At 44.5% G+C, this 15,946-nt stretch overlaps 2 protein-coding genes across 4 annotated transcripts in view; one reads left to right on the top strand and one right to left on the bottom strand.

Annotated features, from left to right (window-relative positions):
• IL37 (interleukin 37) overlaps positions 1-15,946 on the bottom strand; it is a 108,667-nt gene that overhangs the window by 41,873 nt on the left and 50,848 nt on the right. The window lies entirely within an intron of this gene.
• IL1B (interleukin 1 beta) lies at positions 6,984-14,180 on the top strand. Its single transcript, XM_006183589.3, has 7 exons — positions 6,984-7,098; positions 7,548-7,609; positions 8,140-8,191; positions 9,917-10,115; positions 10,896-11,057; positions 12,496-12,626; positions 13,372-14,180. The coding sequence occupies exons 2-7, from the start codon at positions 7,563-7,565 to the stop codon at positions 13,582-13,584; spliced, it is 804 nt and encodes a 267-aa protein (XP_006183651.1). The 5' UTR covers positions 6,984-7,098; positions 7,548-7,562; the 3' UTR covers positions 13,585-14,180.

The following is a 15,946-nucleotide window of genomic DNA, read 5'->3' as shown; positions in this document are numbered from 1 at the left end:
CAGGGGCTTCCTCTTTTTACTCCAAATGCTTTGGTATTATTTGAAACTTTGAAGATGGGCATGTATACTAACAAAAAGCCTAAGAAGGATATTTTTTAAATGACAACTAGTTCGAATGTAATTTTCTGCTGTGTGCATCATCTGTTAACTGTGATAGATCATTTCTCGAACTATCATATAAAACATCCTTCCTTGTAAAAACCTGTTTTGAAAAGTGGACCCTGTGCGACAGCTTCATTGGTTCTTTATGAAATATTGGAAGATTTTTTTTAACCCTCTGATGTCAGGAAGAGAAAGAAACCCCAAGTCAGAGGTCAATGAGTTCTGGACTATATCCATCATATTAAATTTTCGGCAGAATTTTTATAACACCTTTACACAATCAGATGTTCTCATTCAGTAATTAGAGGAGATCCTAGACTTTACCGATGCATCCAGCAATTCCCGAGTGACCTTGCTGAGCACTTCCTCTCCCAGAAAAGAGAAAACTCAGTTCCAGCCAACAAGGAGGAAGTGAGAGAAGAAGTGAAATTAACTAAGCCCTGGAAGGAAATGGCCAAATCACCTTCAGTTGTGTAACAATCAGCGAATAGAACACAGACACAAGGAGACACAGTTAAGGAGAGAAGTGTTTTATCATCAGTTTTAGGAGAAAAGCATTTTTAAGCAACATTTAAAAAACAAAGCCTAATAAAGTGATGGTAAGAAAAGTAAGTTTTATGGATGAATATAAATAATGTATGCAATATATATCTTTATTACTAATCCAGATATTTCTGGCCCATCAATTTAGACATGCTCAATGGTAATTTGCTATCTGATGTTTAACCTAGTTTTGTTTGTATGTGTTAACTTTACACATATTTTTTGATGTCGTCATTATGAAGAAAAGTTTGTCAAGATAGAGGCTAGGACATATTGCATTTAAAAGTTTGTTAGCTTAAACTCCCAAACCAGAAACTGACACATTGTAACTAACTATACTTCAATTTAAAAAATTATTAAAAATAAAAACAAAGCCTAAGATTCCAGGGGCAGAAACCCTAAAGGGACTGTTTTGACAGCTATAACAAAGTCTTAAGGGAAAAGGAAGGGACAGAGGAAATCACGCAAACAGCTGCCAGGAGCAGGTGAGAAAATGAAGAGGAATAAGGAAGAAAGTCAGAAAAGGGAAGCGAGAACTCAGAACCCAGCTGGAAAGTCCCCGTGTCACCCTGAAAGAAGGAGAAAGAAGCAAACTCACATAATATGTCACAGCCAGGTGGGAAGAGGACGGAGGACAAGGGAATGGAGTTCACCCTAATCCTAAGAGGACAATATGGAAACACTTAGGGGCAGATACACGATCTGTCTAAACATCGTTCCGAATACAACCGGATCACTGAGAAAGGAGTTTACAGCTGGGCACTTTGGAAACACAAGAGGCGGGCAATAAATGTTTGTAACCAAAAAAAAAAAAAAAAAAAAAAAGATGAAAAAGCATCTGGTGTGGGTTTGGTGAACCAATATTTGAGTCATGGTTCCAACATTTACGAGTTGTGTGGTCATAGATACATTACCTCTATTGGTCTCAGTTTCCACATAGGTGAAATGGGTCAATACTATCTACCTGAAAGTTTATGTGACGACTAAATAAGATGATGAGAAAAAAGTGCCTGGCATTTAGTAGGTGCTCAATAAAGGACAGCTTTTTTATTTTTAACTTGTTTTTCACATTGACTTTTTCTTACTGAGTTATAGTTGATGTACAATATTATATGTTATGGGCATAAGATATAGTGATTCACAATTTTTAAAGGTTATACTCCATTTTTGGTTGTTATAAAATATTGGCTATATTCCCTGTGTTGTGCAATATATCCTGGTAGCTTATTTATACATAATAGTTTGTACCTTTTAATCACCTCCCCCTAAATTGCCCCTCCTCCCTTCCCTCTCCCTGCTGGTAACCACTAGTTTCTCCTCTATATCTGTGAGTCTGCTTCTTCTTTGTTATATTCACTACTTCGTTGTATTTTTAAGATTCCACATACAAGTAATATCATGTAGTATTTGTCTTTCTCTGTCTGACATTTCACCTAACACAAATGGCAAAATTTTGTTCCTTCTTTCTTAAGTAGTAGTCTATCATATATTCATATACCACATCTTCTTTATCCAGTCATCTGTTGATGGACACTTAGGTTGCTTCCATATCTTGGCTATTGTAAATAATGCTGCTATGACCATTGGGGTGCATGTATCTTTTCGAATTAGTGTCTTTTTTTTTTTTTTTTTTTGGATATATACCCAAAAGTGGAATTGCTGGCTCATATGGTAGTTCTATTTTTAGTTTTCTGAGAAATCTCTGTACTGTTTTCCATAGCGGCTACACTGATTTACATTCCGACCAACGGTGTACAAGGATTCCCTTTTCTTCACATCCTAGCCAACATTCGTTATTTATGTTCTTTTGATGATACCATTCTGACAAGTGTGGGTGATATCTCATTGTGGTTTTGATTTGCATTCCCCTGATGATTAGCAACACTGAGCATGTTTTCATGTGCCTGTTGAACATCTGCATTTCCTCTTTGGAAAAATGCCTATTCAGATTTTCTGCCCAGTCGGGTTAGTTTTTTGTTGTTGTTTTATTTTTGATGTTGAGTTGTATGAGCAAGGACCGCTTTTTTTTTTTTAAGTAAAAAGTAGTTTCTAAATTTATATCCAAGAAGAATGGCATAATACAATGGTATACGAAAGGGACTCGCATCCTAAAGTCTGCAGGACATACCCCGTTAAGCCCATCTGTTTACATATTAACTATGACTACGTTCTCACGACAAGGGCAGAGTTGAGTAGTGGCAACAAAGTTTAAAATATTTGCTAACTGGCTCTTTATAGATAATGTTTCCAGACCCCTGGTATAAGTTGTATCAGAATCCTGTGTTTGTAGCCCACTCTCCTATATCCATTATGTGTGAGAAAAGATACAGAGGAAAAAGGCCACCTCCCCCCCAACCCAGGACTTTTACAGTTGGATCCAAAGGAAGTACAAGTCTTCATTGGCCTCTCAGAGCTGGAATAATAACTCAGCCAACAGGGAGAGGCCACTGGAGACCAGTTACCTCACCAGAGCCAGCCGCCTGCTTGTACATCTAAGCCCTCCCTGTTCTAGACCAGGGGAGAGACCACAGCATTTCTGGAGTCTGTGTCCCCTCTCTGAGCACCTGGGTCCAAGGGGGTGGGGGGCAGACCCAACTGAAATAATGCTGTAAGAGGAAGAGCAGAGGACTCAAAACTAAAAATTAGACCATCCAATCCGAAATCATCCCGAAAGCAGGAAGAAAAGAAGTGAGGTGTCCATGGAGACAGGTGTTAACGACACAAGACATCCTTTACACTTTCAGATGCCAGCAAGACCCATGGAAATAAACAATGGAAGGAAAATGACAGACTCATATGAGCAATGTTAGGACATCAAAGCCAAGGATGAGATGGGTCTTGAGGAAAATGGTAGGAACGGTGAGCAAGGGAGTAAATGAACAAGGAAGGAATGACCCAGGGCAGAGAGCAGACATTCCTACATTTCTCATGATGATGTAAGAACTAACTCGTGATTATTTTGCTTATCTTCTTGTTCAAAATGATCGAAGACCATTTGGGTGAGGCCAACCTTGATAAGAGAGGTGAGAAACCCATGATCAGGCATAAAATGGTACCAAGGCTCTGGCTGCTCTGAATCAATGCCAGTCTCCCATCTCAGAGGAATGACCTACCAGGGTAGAGGGCAACTTGTGGCTGAGAAAGGCTGTGCTGACTCAGTCGCTGAAGAATTCCCCAAAAGCTAGAGTGGAGCTCCCTGTGACATTCTGGCATTGCCAGCTCCCCACTTCTGCTTGGTCCATTTCCCTGGTCTGCATCTCCACCTCCACTGTCGTCACTCTTCCAGACCTGCCCTCAGTGCAACTTTCTCTGTAGTGAGATGTTTTCTGCTTATTAGGAACCGGAAGGAAGTGCTGTGGCCTGAATGGTCTCCTTGGATAGACGGGGTTTGATACATGCATTGCGCAACACACCTGCTTGACTCAATAAGAGGTTTCACTTCCTAAGATGGACAGGATGCTGCCAGATTTGGGGTCCAGGCTACAGGGTCAGGATGAGACATGGCAGAGACTCCTACGTCAAGAGCTTTGCCCCATGGCTCCAAAAATGTCCCTTGAGCCAAAAGAATGAGGGCTCACACACCCTAGATACTAGACAATGGACAAGTAGATTCATTCCTGACCCCAGTCTCAAGTCCCAGGAACAGAATGGATTAACTCAGAAATGACCCTCGAGTCCCTTGCATGCCTTCCTTCCTATCACTGATTGTCCTCCTCCTTCACTCAGCTTCTAATTGCATCAGCAACCGAGGGTCTCTCTGAGTTCTCTGTCAGGAGAGCGCACAGAGCTACCAGACCACCAGGTCCCGTGGACCTCTGCACAGAGTCTGAGGAAGGTGGTCATTCCTTCAATGAGGTTTGGGGACCAGGGTTAGTTTGCAAAGTGCACCCTGTGGAGGTGAGGCAGGCAGGTCCACCGGGCTCCCTAGACAGGGCCTCTGGGGAGTCTGCAGAATCACACACCCAATTTCGTGAGGGCTTAGAGTTGAGAACTGACTATTGCTCACCCAGCACTTAAGAAATGGCTGCACTGAGCAGGATGTAGCTTGGAGATTCCCGGTGGAACATACAACTTACTGAAGATGGAATTCTTGTGTCTGCCTTCCTGATATCAAGGTACTGGGAGTCAATTAAGAATCAGGAGGCTGGTTAGTGAGTCCACTGCATTATCCTTGCCCACAGTAGAGTCTCTTTCCCTCCTGCCTGTAAAAGTCAGGAGCTCTCTCCCACGAACAAGGCTGAGCAAGCCCAGGCCTTGGCACAGAGTCACTGCACGCGTATTTGAGTGAAAACACTGTCAAATTCCTGCTCACTGTCTCAGGCTGCAAACCTTTACTGCCTGAATTTGCACATACTGGGCTAGACCCAGCTCTAAAAGAGTTCACAGACCCTTAAGGGACCCAGGCAAGTGAGCAAGGTTTCAACTCAGTGCTGTAATAAGTGCTATAGCATAGGTATGCCCAAAGGTGTAGAGAGAGCACAGTTCCTGGACTCCACGCACCCTTTACGACCTGGTCATTCCTCCTACCAGGGCTACCGTAGGCAGGTGCTCTGCCACTGTCTGAGTTAAACAAAGTCTGGTGCATTTCCAAACACTAGCAACAAAACACCCGGAAAGAGAAATCTCATCTACAATAGCATCAAAAACAATAAAATACTTAGAAATAAATTTAACTAAGAAAGTGAAAGATCTGTATGCTGAAAATTATAAGGCATTGACAGAAGAAACTGGAGACAAAAATAAATGAAGAGATCCCCTGTTTGGGACTGGAATAACTAATATTGTGAAAATGTCCATACTACTTAAAGCCATCTATAGATTCAATGTGATCCCTATCAAAATTCCAATGGCATATTTCACAGAAATAGAACAAACAATTCTAAAATTTGTATGGAACCACCAACGATCTTGAACAGCCAAAGCAATCTTAAGAATAACAAAGGAGGCATCACACTTCCTGAGTTCAGATATTACAAAGAATATACATATATATATAATTTAGTGTGACATAAAAAAAGAAAACTTTGAAATTCATGACAACCTGAATGAAACTTGAGGGCATTATGCTAAGTGAAATAAGTCAGGGAATCACAAATGCTATATGATCTCACCTATATGTGGAATCTTAAAAAAGGAAAAAAAGCAAAATCCATAAACAGAGAAAAGAATGATGGTTGCCCAGGGTTAAGGGGATGGGGAAATGCGGAGATGTGGGTCAAAAGGTACGTACTTTTAGTTATAAGATAAGTAAGTTCTGGGAATCTGATGTACAACATGGTGACTATTATTAAGTTCCCTGTAACATATAGTTGAAAGTTGGTAAGAGAGGCAATCTTCAATGTTCTCACCACCGAATACATACATACATACATACATATATATATATATATAATTATGCAAGGTGACGGCTGTGTTAACTAACCTCTTACGGTAATCTTCTTGCAATATATATGTATATCAAATCATCATGTTGTATACCTCAAACTCACACAGTGTTATATGTGAATTACATCTCAATAAAGCTAGAGAGGAAAAAAACAAAGTCAAGTAACTCTTGGAGTCACCAAAGGAGAGTCCCAGCTGGATATTCCTCTTTTAAAAACATTTTTACTTTTCAGAGTTAACAGAAAATTTCTTTTAGGCAAAAAATACCTCTGCACTTTAAAAAGAGATTGTGATCATGAAGCTTGACTTATTCACAATCTTTTCAAATATGTTCTTAATCCAGGCCCGTTCCACTGTTCATCAAACATTGATGTAGACTCCATATGCAATTGGCTAGGATACCAGCCTGCCTGGGTTGGATGAGCTTGTCTCCAATTGTGCATCCCGCACAATATTTTCTCTGCCTCATCCTAGCAAGATGAAGGGTCTCCCTAGAGGCTCCGGTAACTGGCCTGGAGCCCTCCAGGTAGAGAACAGCACCCTGGGCTTGGAACTGGCAGGGCCACCATCACTTCATTATGCCCACTTAATCCACCTCCAAGTGGAAAGATTCCTAAACTTCAGGGAGTGAGGGAGGGAGCGTTCGGGTGTATCTGTGTGCCCTCCACTTTGTCACAGAGATCCTAAATTAAAACATTCTTCTAATCTAGGAAAGCCCAGTATTTTGGTTTGACATCATCTGCATAGTAGTTTTCAGGGAAAAAACAAGTATATTTGCATGATGACACATTTGCAAAAATGTGTCACAATTTGCTCCCACTTGCCTTTCCAAGGATTGGAGGGTAATTGCAGTTTATCCTCTCCCAGAAGTTCCCAACAATCCTCTTTTCTTTCTTTTTTTTTCAACTTGGTTGTGAAATCAGTTGACAGAAGGGGAAATTTCTCAGCTCTCCACTTCTGCTTTTGAAGGCCATAAAACAGTGAGGGAGAAACTGGCAGACAGCATACCTCCTAGAGGCACAGCAGCCAAGCGAGGAATCTTCTCTCGAGCCAATCTTCAGTGATCAGGTATCGCGTTAACTCTTCCTTATGACTTAGGTCCTAAGGGAGTGTCTCTCTCTCTCTCTCTCTCTCTACCTCTCTCTCCTCCTTCTTCCCTCCCTCTCTACCTGAGGTCTGGGCTTTTTGCAAAAATGCCAGGTGTATTATAATCTGCTATAATCTGCAAAATATTGGGGTAAGAATTTAGACTGCTTATCTGGCAGCTGACATCTGATCATTACGTATCAGACCTCTGCCCCAGATCCCCTAATAAATACATTCCTGACTTGAACTTGGTTTAGCAAATGCTTTTCTCTGAATGCAAAGGATGGCTCTTCTATGCATTCGCTCAGTCATTCAAAGATTGTTTCTTTGCGTGCGCGCCGTGTTCTAGATGCTGAGGGAAACGTGTGTCAGGGCAGCCCTTGTGGGGACATGCATGGCAAGCGGTGGCTCATTTTCTCCTCTTTACACAGGTGTCTGAAGCAGCCATGGCAGCAGTACCTGAACCCGCCAGTGAAATGATGGCTTACTACAGGTCAGTGGGGGGACTGAAACCAGTCATGTGAGCAGGGCTCCCCTTTTCAAGAGTGGAATATTATCTGTGCTTGGAGACCAGATTTGTCCCCCAAGTGCCTCTTTTGGTGGCAAGCAGGGTTCCAAGGTAACCTGGTTTAAAGACTGATTTCGTACTACAAGCCCAGCCTTGGGGCCCACAGGCCCCAGAAATTGCTGCAGGGGCTGCTTGCAGATGGCAAACAGGACAAAAAGACGCCAAGTGGACAATGCAGGGGCTCCCTTGGCAAAATTTGGCTTCAGTGAGAAAGAAAGCTCAGATTTTTAACCGGGCTGCAAGTTAGACCTCAGGATCCAATAGAGAGCCACCGGGGTTCCAGCCCTGCCTCCTCAGCTGTTCCACACACGTCACCATGGAAACTGCCAGCTTCAGGCAGCTTTAAGGAACGTGCTGTTTGCAGTTTCCTATTAACAGTAAAGACTGTTTGCAGGGAAGGAAAAATAATCTTGTCCGCAAGACATAATTGAGCAATCTCTCTGTTTTTATTACAGTGACAATGACAATGACCTGTTATTTGAAGCTGATGGCCCCAAACAGATGAAGGTGAGACCTTGGGCTTAGCTGTCAACACGTGGAGGGGCTCTGACATGGGAAAGAATCAAGGAAAGGGGTCTGGGTCACCTTGTTCCTATGGCATTTGTGATGCAGTGACTTTCTCCTCTTCCAGTGAGACAGACACAGGCCGCATGGCATGCTGGCCTGGCCACCACGCAGTCAGCACAGTCGCTCACCGAGGCTGTGTGACAGTGGCCACGCTTGCGGTGGGTGAGGGGAATGACTGCAGAAATACTTTCTGCTGTCTCCTGGTAGGAAGACAGTCAAGGCTTCAAAGCACATTTGATTCTCCTCTCAGGAGGGGTGTGCAGCCCTAAAAGTGATGAAACTTCGTTAATCACTTGAGCTGAACTCTGAGACCCAGAGGAGATGACTTTGAGAACGAACATATCTGCCTCTTTAAGGGTGGAATCTTTTTTGGCTCCCTAGGGTGGAGTTTATGACAACAAGGGCAGATGATGTAAACAAAAAGACGAGCTGGGGGTTGCAAGACAATCCTTCACTTGCCGTTTGATCTCGGACAAGTCATTTTATCCTCTTTGGGCCTCATCTGAAAAATCAGGTCCATGAGCTGAATGTTGTCGGAGACTCTGGCATCCTGTAACCTTCAGTTCTAAGCTACTGTCAGTGGCGGGGAAGTTTATCCCAGCAGAGGAGTGTTTCTCTGACTCGCATCTTTGCAGGGAGCGAGGCTGACCTCCAGCTGCCCCTTCTCTTCTGTACGAGGCCCAATAGCTTCCCCAGGTGGTACAGCCGTCAGCCCAGTGCGTGCAGCTACATGGGCAGCCATTTCTCTCTGACTCTTTTACTTCATGGCAGCCTCCCCCAGCTTCATAATCCAATCTTCAGTCTTGTTAAAAGTACATTTCTTTAAAGGCTTTAAAACCAGTATAACTGGTTCCCTCCAGCCCTGGGTGGAGCGCAGCTTCTGGGTCCAGCCCTCACTCCCACTGCCTCTCCCAGCAGCTGGGCTCTCTCTCATCCTGAGCCTCAGCTCTGGGCAGGAACTCCTCTCCCCTCCAGCTTTCCTCTGTGCTGTTGGAGGTCTCTCTAACCGTCCTTCAAGCTTTTAAACCATTATCATGCCTTGGGGGCAACCTCAGTGAAGCCTTAATACAATTATAGTTTCTCTGAAAAAGGCAAAAGTGGGAAACTATTTCATAAATATTATTTATAAATTATAAATATAAATTTATAAATATTTATAAATTATAAATATAAATTTATTTCATAAATATTAACCACTTTTAAAGTATTTGCAGGATGCTTATGAGACAGCATTTGAAAAAAAAGTGTATAGAATAATTGAAGACTTGTTGATTGAGCTTAGATGTACCCAAAATACTATGATCATCATAGCCATGAAAAATTAAATGCATAGTGTTAGTGCCTTAGGTTTACAAAAAGATAAAAAGTGTAAGAAAGTGTATGTTTATGGTTAGGTGTGGCATGTGTAAGAAAAGACTAAGTAGCTATGGGATTTATTCTAGAAGTACGCTATATAGGACATCAGAAAGCCCACACTCGGGTTTTGGGTCTGCGTCTAACTGGCCACGTGCTCCTGGGTAAACCACTTAACCTCTCTGGGCTTCAGGGAGATGAAGGTGCATATTTAGAAGCTCTGTTATCTCCTCCTTCCTCCTCTCTCGCGTCAAAATGAGAGTTTTCTGGTCCAACCACCTGACCGCACTGACTTCCTTGGTCCCTCCACAGTGCTGCGTCCAACCCCTGGACCTCGGCTCTCTGGGAGATGAGGGGATCAAGCTGCAGATCTCCCACCAGCTCTACAACAAGAGCTTCAGGCAGGTGGTGTCGGTCATCGTGGCCATGGAGAAGCTGAGCAAGTGTCCCTACTCACAGTACTTCCAGGATGATGACCTGAGGAACATCTTTTCGCTCATCTTTGAAGAAGGTACTGAGTGCGAGCTGAGGACAGACACGAAATCTCTGGTCATTTCCTTCTCAGAGGCCATATCTCAACAGCTGACTCCCCCAAAGCTGAAATCCTTTAAAAGTAAAAGGCCTAGAGATGAGATGAAAACAGAGATGCCTAGAAACCCAATTAATCATCTTTTTAGTTGAAATGATTCTTTCTTTTTTTTGGCTTCTGCCAGATTTATTTGTTCACTTAAGATTTTTTTAAGGAATTCTTCTCTAATGAAATGATGATGTAACTGGCTGATGGTGCTATTAATCTTAAGAATGAAAGCTTTTCTAGAATTTATAGACGTGCACAAAATGGTACCCAAAAAGTTACATCGCTATACCTCGCTATATAAAGTTCAATTTGGTGATGTAGTTTTAGCCTCATTTTTAGTTATTGAAACTCTTCCTGAAATAGGACCTTGATAGCTACTCACATCGACAAAGCATCCAATCATTCTCAGAGTGCTTTCACGTACATTATCTCCTGCAAGTCTCATGATGTCCCCGCTGGACCAGTTCTATTGTCATTGCCATTTTACAGAAGTCACTCCATGGCTAGACCACAGCAAGCAACAGAGCTGAAGCTTAAACCCCCATCTTAGGATGCCAGGTCCAGCGTTCTGGCCCACCCCAACTTCCTCCCCACCAACGTTATCATCAAACTTCGGCTGTGCGTTCTCAGATGTCCTCTGAGAAACCTGCCTCACATCATCAGGCCTGCCCTTCTAATCTTCTGCCTAAATGACCTATGTGCTCCCCCTTTTAGAGCCTGTCACCTTTGAAACGTGCACTGATGATTTCGTGTGCGACGCGGCCGTGCAGTCGCTGTACTGCAAACTCCAGGACAAAGAGCAGAAGTCCCTGGTGCTGGCTAGCCCGTGTGTGCTGCAGGCTCTCCACCTCCTCGCACAGGATATGAGCCGAGAAGGTAACTGGGGACGTCGTGATTCTTTTCTTGGCCTCCTGGTGGCTTGCTAATTCTCTACATTTTCCACCAAGTAGAACATTCAGGCAAATGATCAACAGAAGTGAAAAAAAATGTATAATGAAGGACAGATAAACTTTCTATGTTGGTCCTGGCGATGACGCCAGACCGAGTCCCTTAGCACGTTCATTTTTGAGCAAGAGATGGGGCTTTGAGAAATTAGACTACTCCAGCACACCCAGGACCACTGTCCAGCCAAGTTATTTAACGGTAGTGCAGTGTTGGTGCTTCTGTGAGAAAGGGGTCATTTGATAGACATGACCCAACTGCCTGTGGGTTCCTTCTGCCTGTCATTGAGGTTGAAACTAGAATGGTGAAGAGATAATGTGTCCCTCCTCATTCCCAGTGCTTCCCTCTGGCCCCTAACGCCCTTCCCGCCCAACACCAGATGGTTCCTTAGAGGGAAATCTTACTGACAAGCAGGAACTGATATCTGTCTTCTGTAACTGGCAGTTGTGTCGAGTCTGGGGAGCCCATTCGTTGGGGGAATCTGCCTGTAATCTTGCCACTGTGGCTGAACCGTGTGGTGCAGCCCAGGGGGCAGCTGAAGGGAGCGGCCTGTTCTCTCCCAAGGCTGGTGACCTTGGAGAAAGCTTCCTGGTCTCAGCCAGGCCAAGACAATCCTGTTTCTTTAGAACTGGTTTTTGAGCATGACCTTGGTGGCCTCCAAGTGAGGCAGCTGTGACTGAGGAAGAGTAAAATGAGTGTCTCTCTTTGGATCCCCTTTTCCCAGCTAAGCCCATCCTTTCTCAAGTTCCTCTGCTTGGCTGCCGCATGTTCTGGAGACAGATTCATGCCTGATCTCTTTTGGGAGCCCGGTTTAACCTCTTTTCTCACTTCCAAGTTGATTAAATTGCTCGGCTCTTGTGGATGGGCACATCACCAGACAGGGACAAGACGACTTTCTTGTTCTCAGTTTCTAAAAATTATACCCCCTAATTCTTTTTTATTATTATTTTTTATATTTCTCTTTCTCCATTTTACTTATTTATTATTTATTGATGGCGGGGAGGTAATTAGGTTTATTTATTTATTTTTAATGGAGGTACTGGGGATTGAAGCCAGGACCTCATGCATGCTAGGCATGTATTCTACCACTGAGATATACCCTTCCCCTCCCCAAGCCCCCTAATTCTTCACTGTCACTGTGATGAGGCTCTGAGAAGCCTCTAGATCTTTGGGGAAAAATCTGATGTAACCACCTGAACTGGCTATTGTCTGTGAGAAGCCAGGATATCCTGTCTGTTGGGCCACAGGAACCTCGGTGTGGGTTCCCACAGAGGATGCTAAATTGTATGAGTCCTGGGCTTGGGGCCCAGTGGTTGGGCCGACCCTGCGGTGCTCCATGTCCCTGACCACTAGGCCCTTCTCCTTTCCCCAGTGGTGTTCTGCATGAGCTTTGTGCAAGGGGACGAAAGCAACAGCAAGATACCTGTGGTCTTGGGCCTCAAGGAGAAGAATCTATACCTGTCTTGTGTGATGAAAGGGGATAAGCCCACCCTGCAGCTGGAGGTAAGTGGATACCTTCTCAGGCTCCTCTGAGGCACCCCTAGCCATCACCCACTTCCAAGTCAGCTACCTCTTCCCCCCAGAACTCTGGGAGCAGATCTCCTTGACAATTTTGCATATATGTAAATACATTTAATGTCAGTGTTAAGTGCACGCAACGTTCACTCCCACCACAGAGGATGAAACCATTGTGCGGGTGTCCTCACATCCTGCCGTGGTTACCACCCGGCAGATTCTGCAGTGTTAGCGCTGGAAGGGTTGTACATTGCTGGGGCTGCTCCATTTGACAGATGACACTTTGGGAACTTAATCGATTCAAGGGATCTGTCACCTGTCATCATCTCCACTCCACTCCCCAAATCACACCTCCCCTCTCCAGCTTTCCCAGCAAAAGCTTCATTTCCAAGTTGAAGTCATTCTAGCCAGAGCCACGGGAAACAAATTCAGAAAAAGTCCCTGGAACCTAGGTCCTCCTAGAAGCTTTAAACTCATTTTCACTTTTTAAAAACATTCCCGCCCATATTATGCTCCCCAGCATTCAATACGAAGTTTCAGAAAAGGATAAGGTCTCCTTCCAGTCGCGATACAGAAGGCTGGGGTCACAAAGGTAACTCCAGAGTCCGACTCTGGGTCTGTGACCTGCTGACCCGTTTTCTCTCTAGCCAACCTGGAGAACATCCTTGTCCAGACCAGAGTAGAGTATCTCTGACCCTCCCTCACGAATATTTTTATTTCTGTTTTGCTGCAGGCACTGGACCCCAAAAGTTATCCAAGGAGGAACATGGAAAAGCGATTTGTCTTCTACAAGACAGAAATCAAGGATAGGGTGGAATTTGAGTCTGCCCTGTATCCCAACTGGTACATCAGCACCTCTACAGCTGAACAAAGACCCGTCTTCCTAGGACAGTCCAGAGGAGGCCAGGATATAACTGACTTCACCATGGAAATCGTCTCTCCCTAAAGAAAGCTGGGTCCAGAGAGTCCACATGCGTGGAGTCACCCGAGGGCTGGCAGAAGGGGGATCGGGTCTGAACATGGCTGCAGCCTGATCTTCACTGTTGTCTAATCAATGCCCAGCCACCTTCCCTACGTTAATGCTAAGGCGAGCTCCTGCCCATCAGCCGGCAGGAACAGCCCCTCCTCCCAGCGCCCATCCTCAGACCCCATCCCCTGAGCCAGCCCTCTCTCACCTCTTCTACTCACTCCGCGCCAGGCGGGTGGAAACCCCGGCGCACTTGATTCAAAGAAATCCTCTGTCCTTTGTGCCAGCTTCTGATAAGTGATCACTTAACTATTTATTTATTTATTTATTAATGGGTTAGTCTATTTAATTTAATTCAAGGGGGCCCCAAGAAGCAGCAGTGTCTGTGAAAGACCCTAGTCTTCAATATCTATGGGACCAATTTAATTTGGGTTCGTGCACCATCTTTCAATCAAGTCCTTTCACCAAGGCTGAAAACATATAAGCTCAGATTATTTAAAGGGGAATATTTATGAATGAAGTGTGATCAGATTGTTCAATGATTCCGAAATAAATTTCAATGATAAAAAAAAAAATTTCTTCCATGTGGTCATTGACAGTCCTTGCCTCTGACATAAAAGAAAGATAAATGGGACCTACTCAAATCAAATGGTGATCATTTCTTAAAAGCCTTTTGTCAAAAAAAAAAAAAAAAAAGACTTATTCGGGGGAAACAGCTGTTGAAATGTGACGGTCCTCAGTGGCCGTCCCAACACCCTCTCCTCCTCCTTTTCCACAGCTGTCCAAGCAAGGACACAGTATGTGGATGGACGGAGGCCGTACAACCCAGCAGAGCCCCTCTCCCAGCTCTCTCTCTCTCTTTCCTACTTGCAGTACAAAGCACGGGATGACTGTTATGAGAAGGCATCCAAGAGGTGCCCGTCCAGAATATGTAAGAGGATTCCAGGGAGGCAGGCAGCTGCTCTGGGGAAGAAAGCAGAGGTGCCCCTGGGAGCCCCAGCAGTGACAGTGTCCCCTTTCCTTGGTTGAGTCATACAATTCCACGCACCTCTCTCAGGCCCAAAAGGGAGGACACGCCAGAAAGAATATGAAGGCATCTCACCTTGTGAGGAGCAGAGTCTAAATGATCTATGTGAGAATACACTGGCACAGCCATTTCAGGGAGAAAATTGACAGTGTCTAATTTGTTTTCAATGTGCCTTATGACTCAGCAGTTCCGCTATTTGGTGTCTTCCCTAAAGGAACATGTTCAAGGATGTTTACTTTTAGAATTGTTTATGAAAAGTTTAACAAAATAAACTGGGAACATTCTAAATGTCCTTTGGGGCGGAATAGGTTAAATCAAAAAGAAAAAGAGCGCTGAAATGGAAAGAGATCCAGGCAAATCACTGCAAGAAAAAGTCAAGCTGTGAACAATAAGTACAGAATGATACCATTTACGTAAAAGAAAAAAACATTGCACGTCCAAAATGCCTGCCTATGTGTTCCTAAGCGCATGTAAGGCAGAGAGCCATAGGAGAGTACTGACTAGACTGAACACAGGGGTTACCTGGGGTGGGGTGGGGCTGCGGAGGCACAGATGTTTTGAGTGAGGAGAGCCAGGGCCCTCCCCTACTCGACCAAGCACAGAAGTACAACCGGAAGTAGGAAGTCTTCCCAGTGGGCTGGGAAGTCAATTTGTCTGCACCTTCAGCAGGTAACACACCACAGCTCTGATCACCTTTCATGGAGATCCCATCCACATAGCTAGAGTAGGAGGCAAACGCTTGTGAATTTGACTTGATGTCTTGGAGTCTGTGTCAGGCGGACCACAGGGTTAGGCTGTGACTCATCCCATAAGCTTGGGCTGGAGTAAGCAGGTGTGGGGAAGGTAAATGATGCAATGGCAGGTGGGAGCATCTCTGGTCTGAAGGACAGGTTGGGGATGGGTGGCTGCTACAATGTCCTGGTCAGAGCGGCAAGGGTAAGTCAGTGTGCCTTCTGTGCAGACCTCCTCCCCACCCCATTCCTTACCCCCTCAGGACGGTCTTGCTAAACTACCCACAACCACCTGGTTCAGCTGGACGCCAGGGTGAGGATGACCTGGAGAACAGGTGTGTTGCCTGTCCAGGGATGTGGGTCCACAGTCGAGCCTCCTCCCAGTTCCCATCACATCCCACCCACATCCTGGCTCCTAAACCGGCAGCTTGGAAGCAAGCTGAGTGGTTTTATTTTCTCCCTAGAAAGTCCAGAAGGCCTGCTTTTCTTATTTGCATAAGCATGACTGTTTGTTTACACAAGTAATCATGAAAACTCACATCCCTCTCTCAAAGTAGATCATAAAACCATGAACTTCAGGATA

This window comes from Camelus ferus, chromosome 28 (assembly GCF_009834535.1).
Source record: "Camelus ferus isolate YT-003-E chromosome 28, BCGSAC_Cfer_1.0, whole genome shotgun sequence".
Lineage (NCBI taxonomy): Eukaryota > Metazoa > Chordata > Mammalia > Artiodactyla > Camelidae > Camelus > Camelus ferus.
The sequence above is the reverse complement of the archived record's forward strand: the minus strand, read 5'-3'. Positions and strand labels throughout refer to the sequence as shown.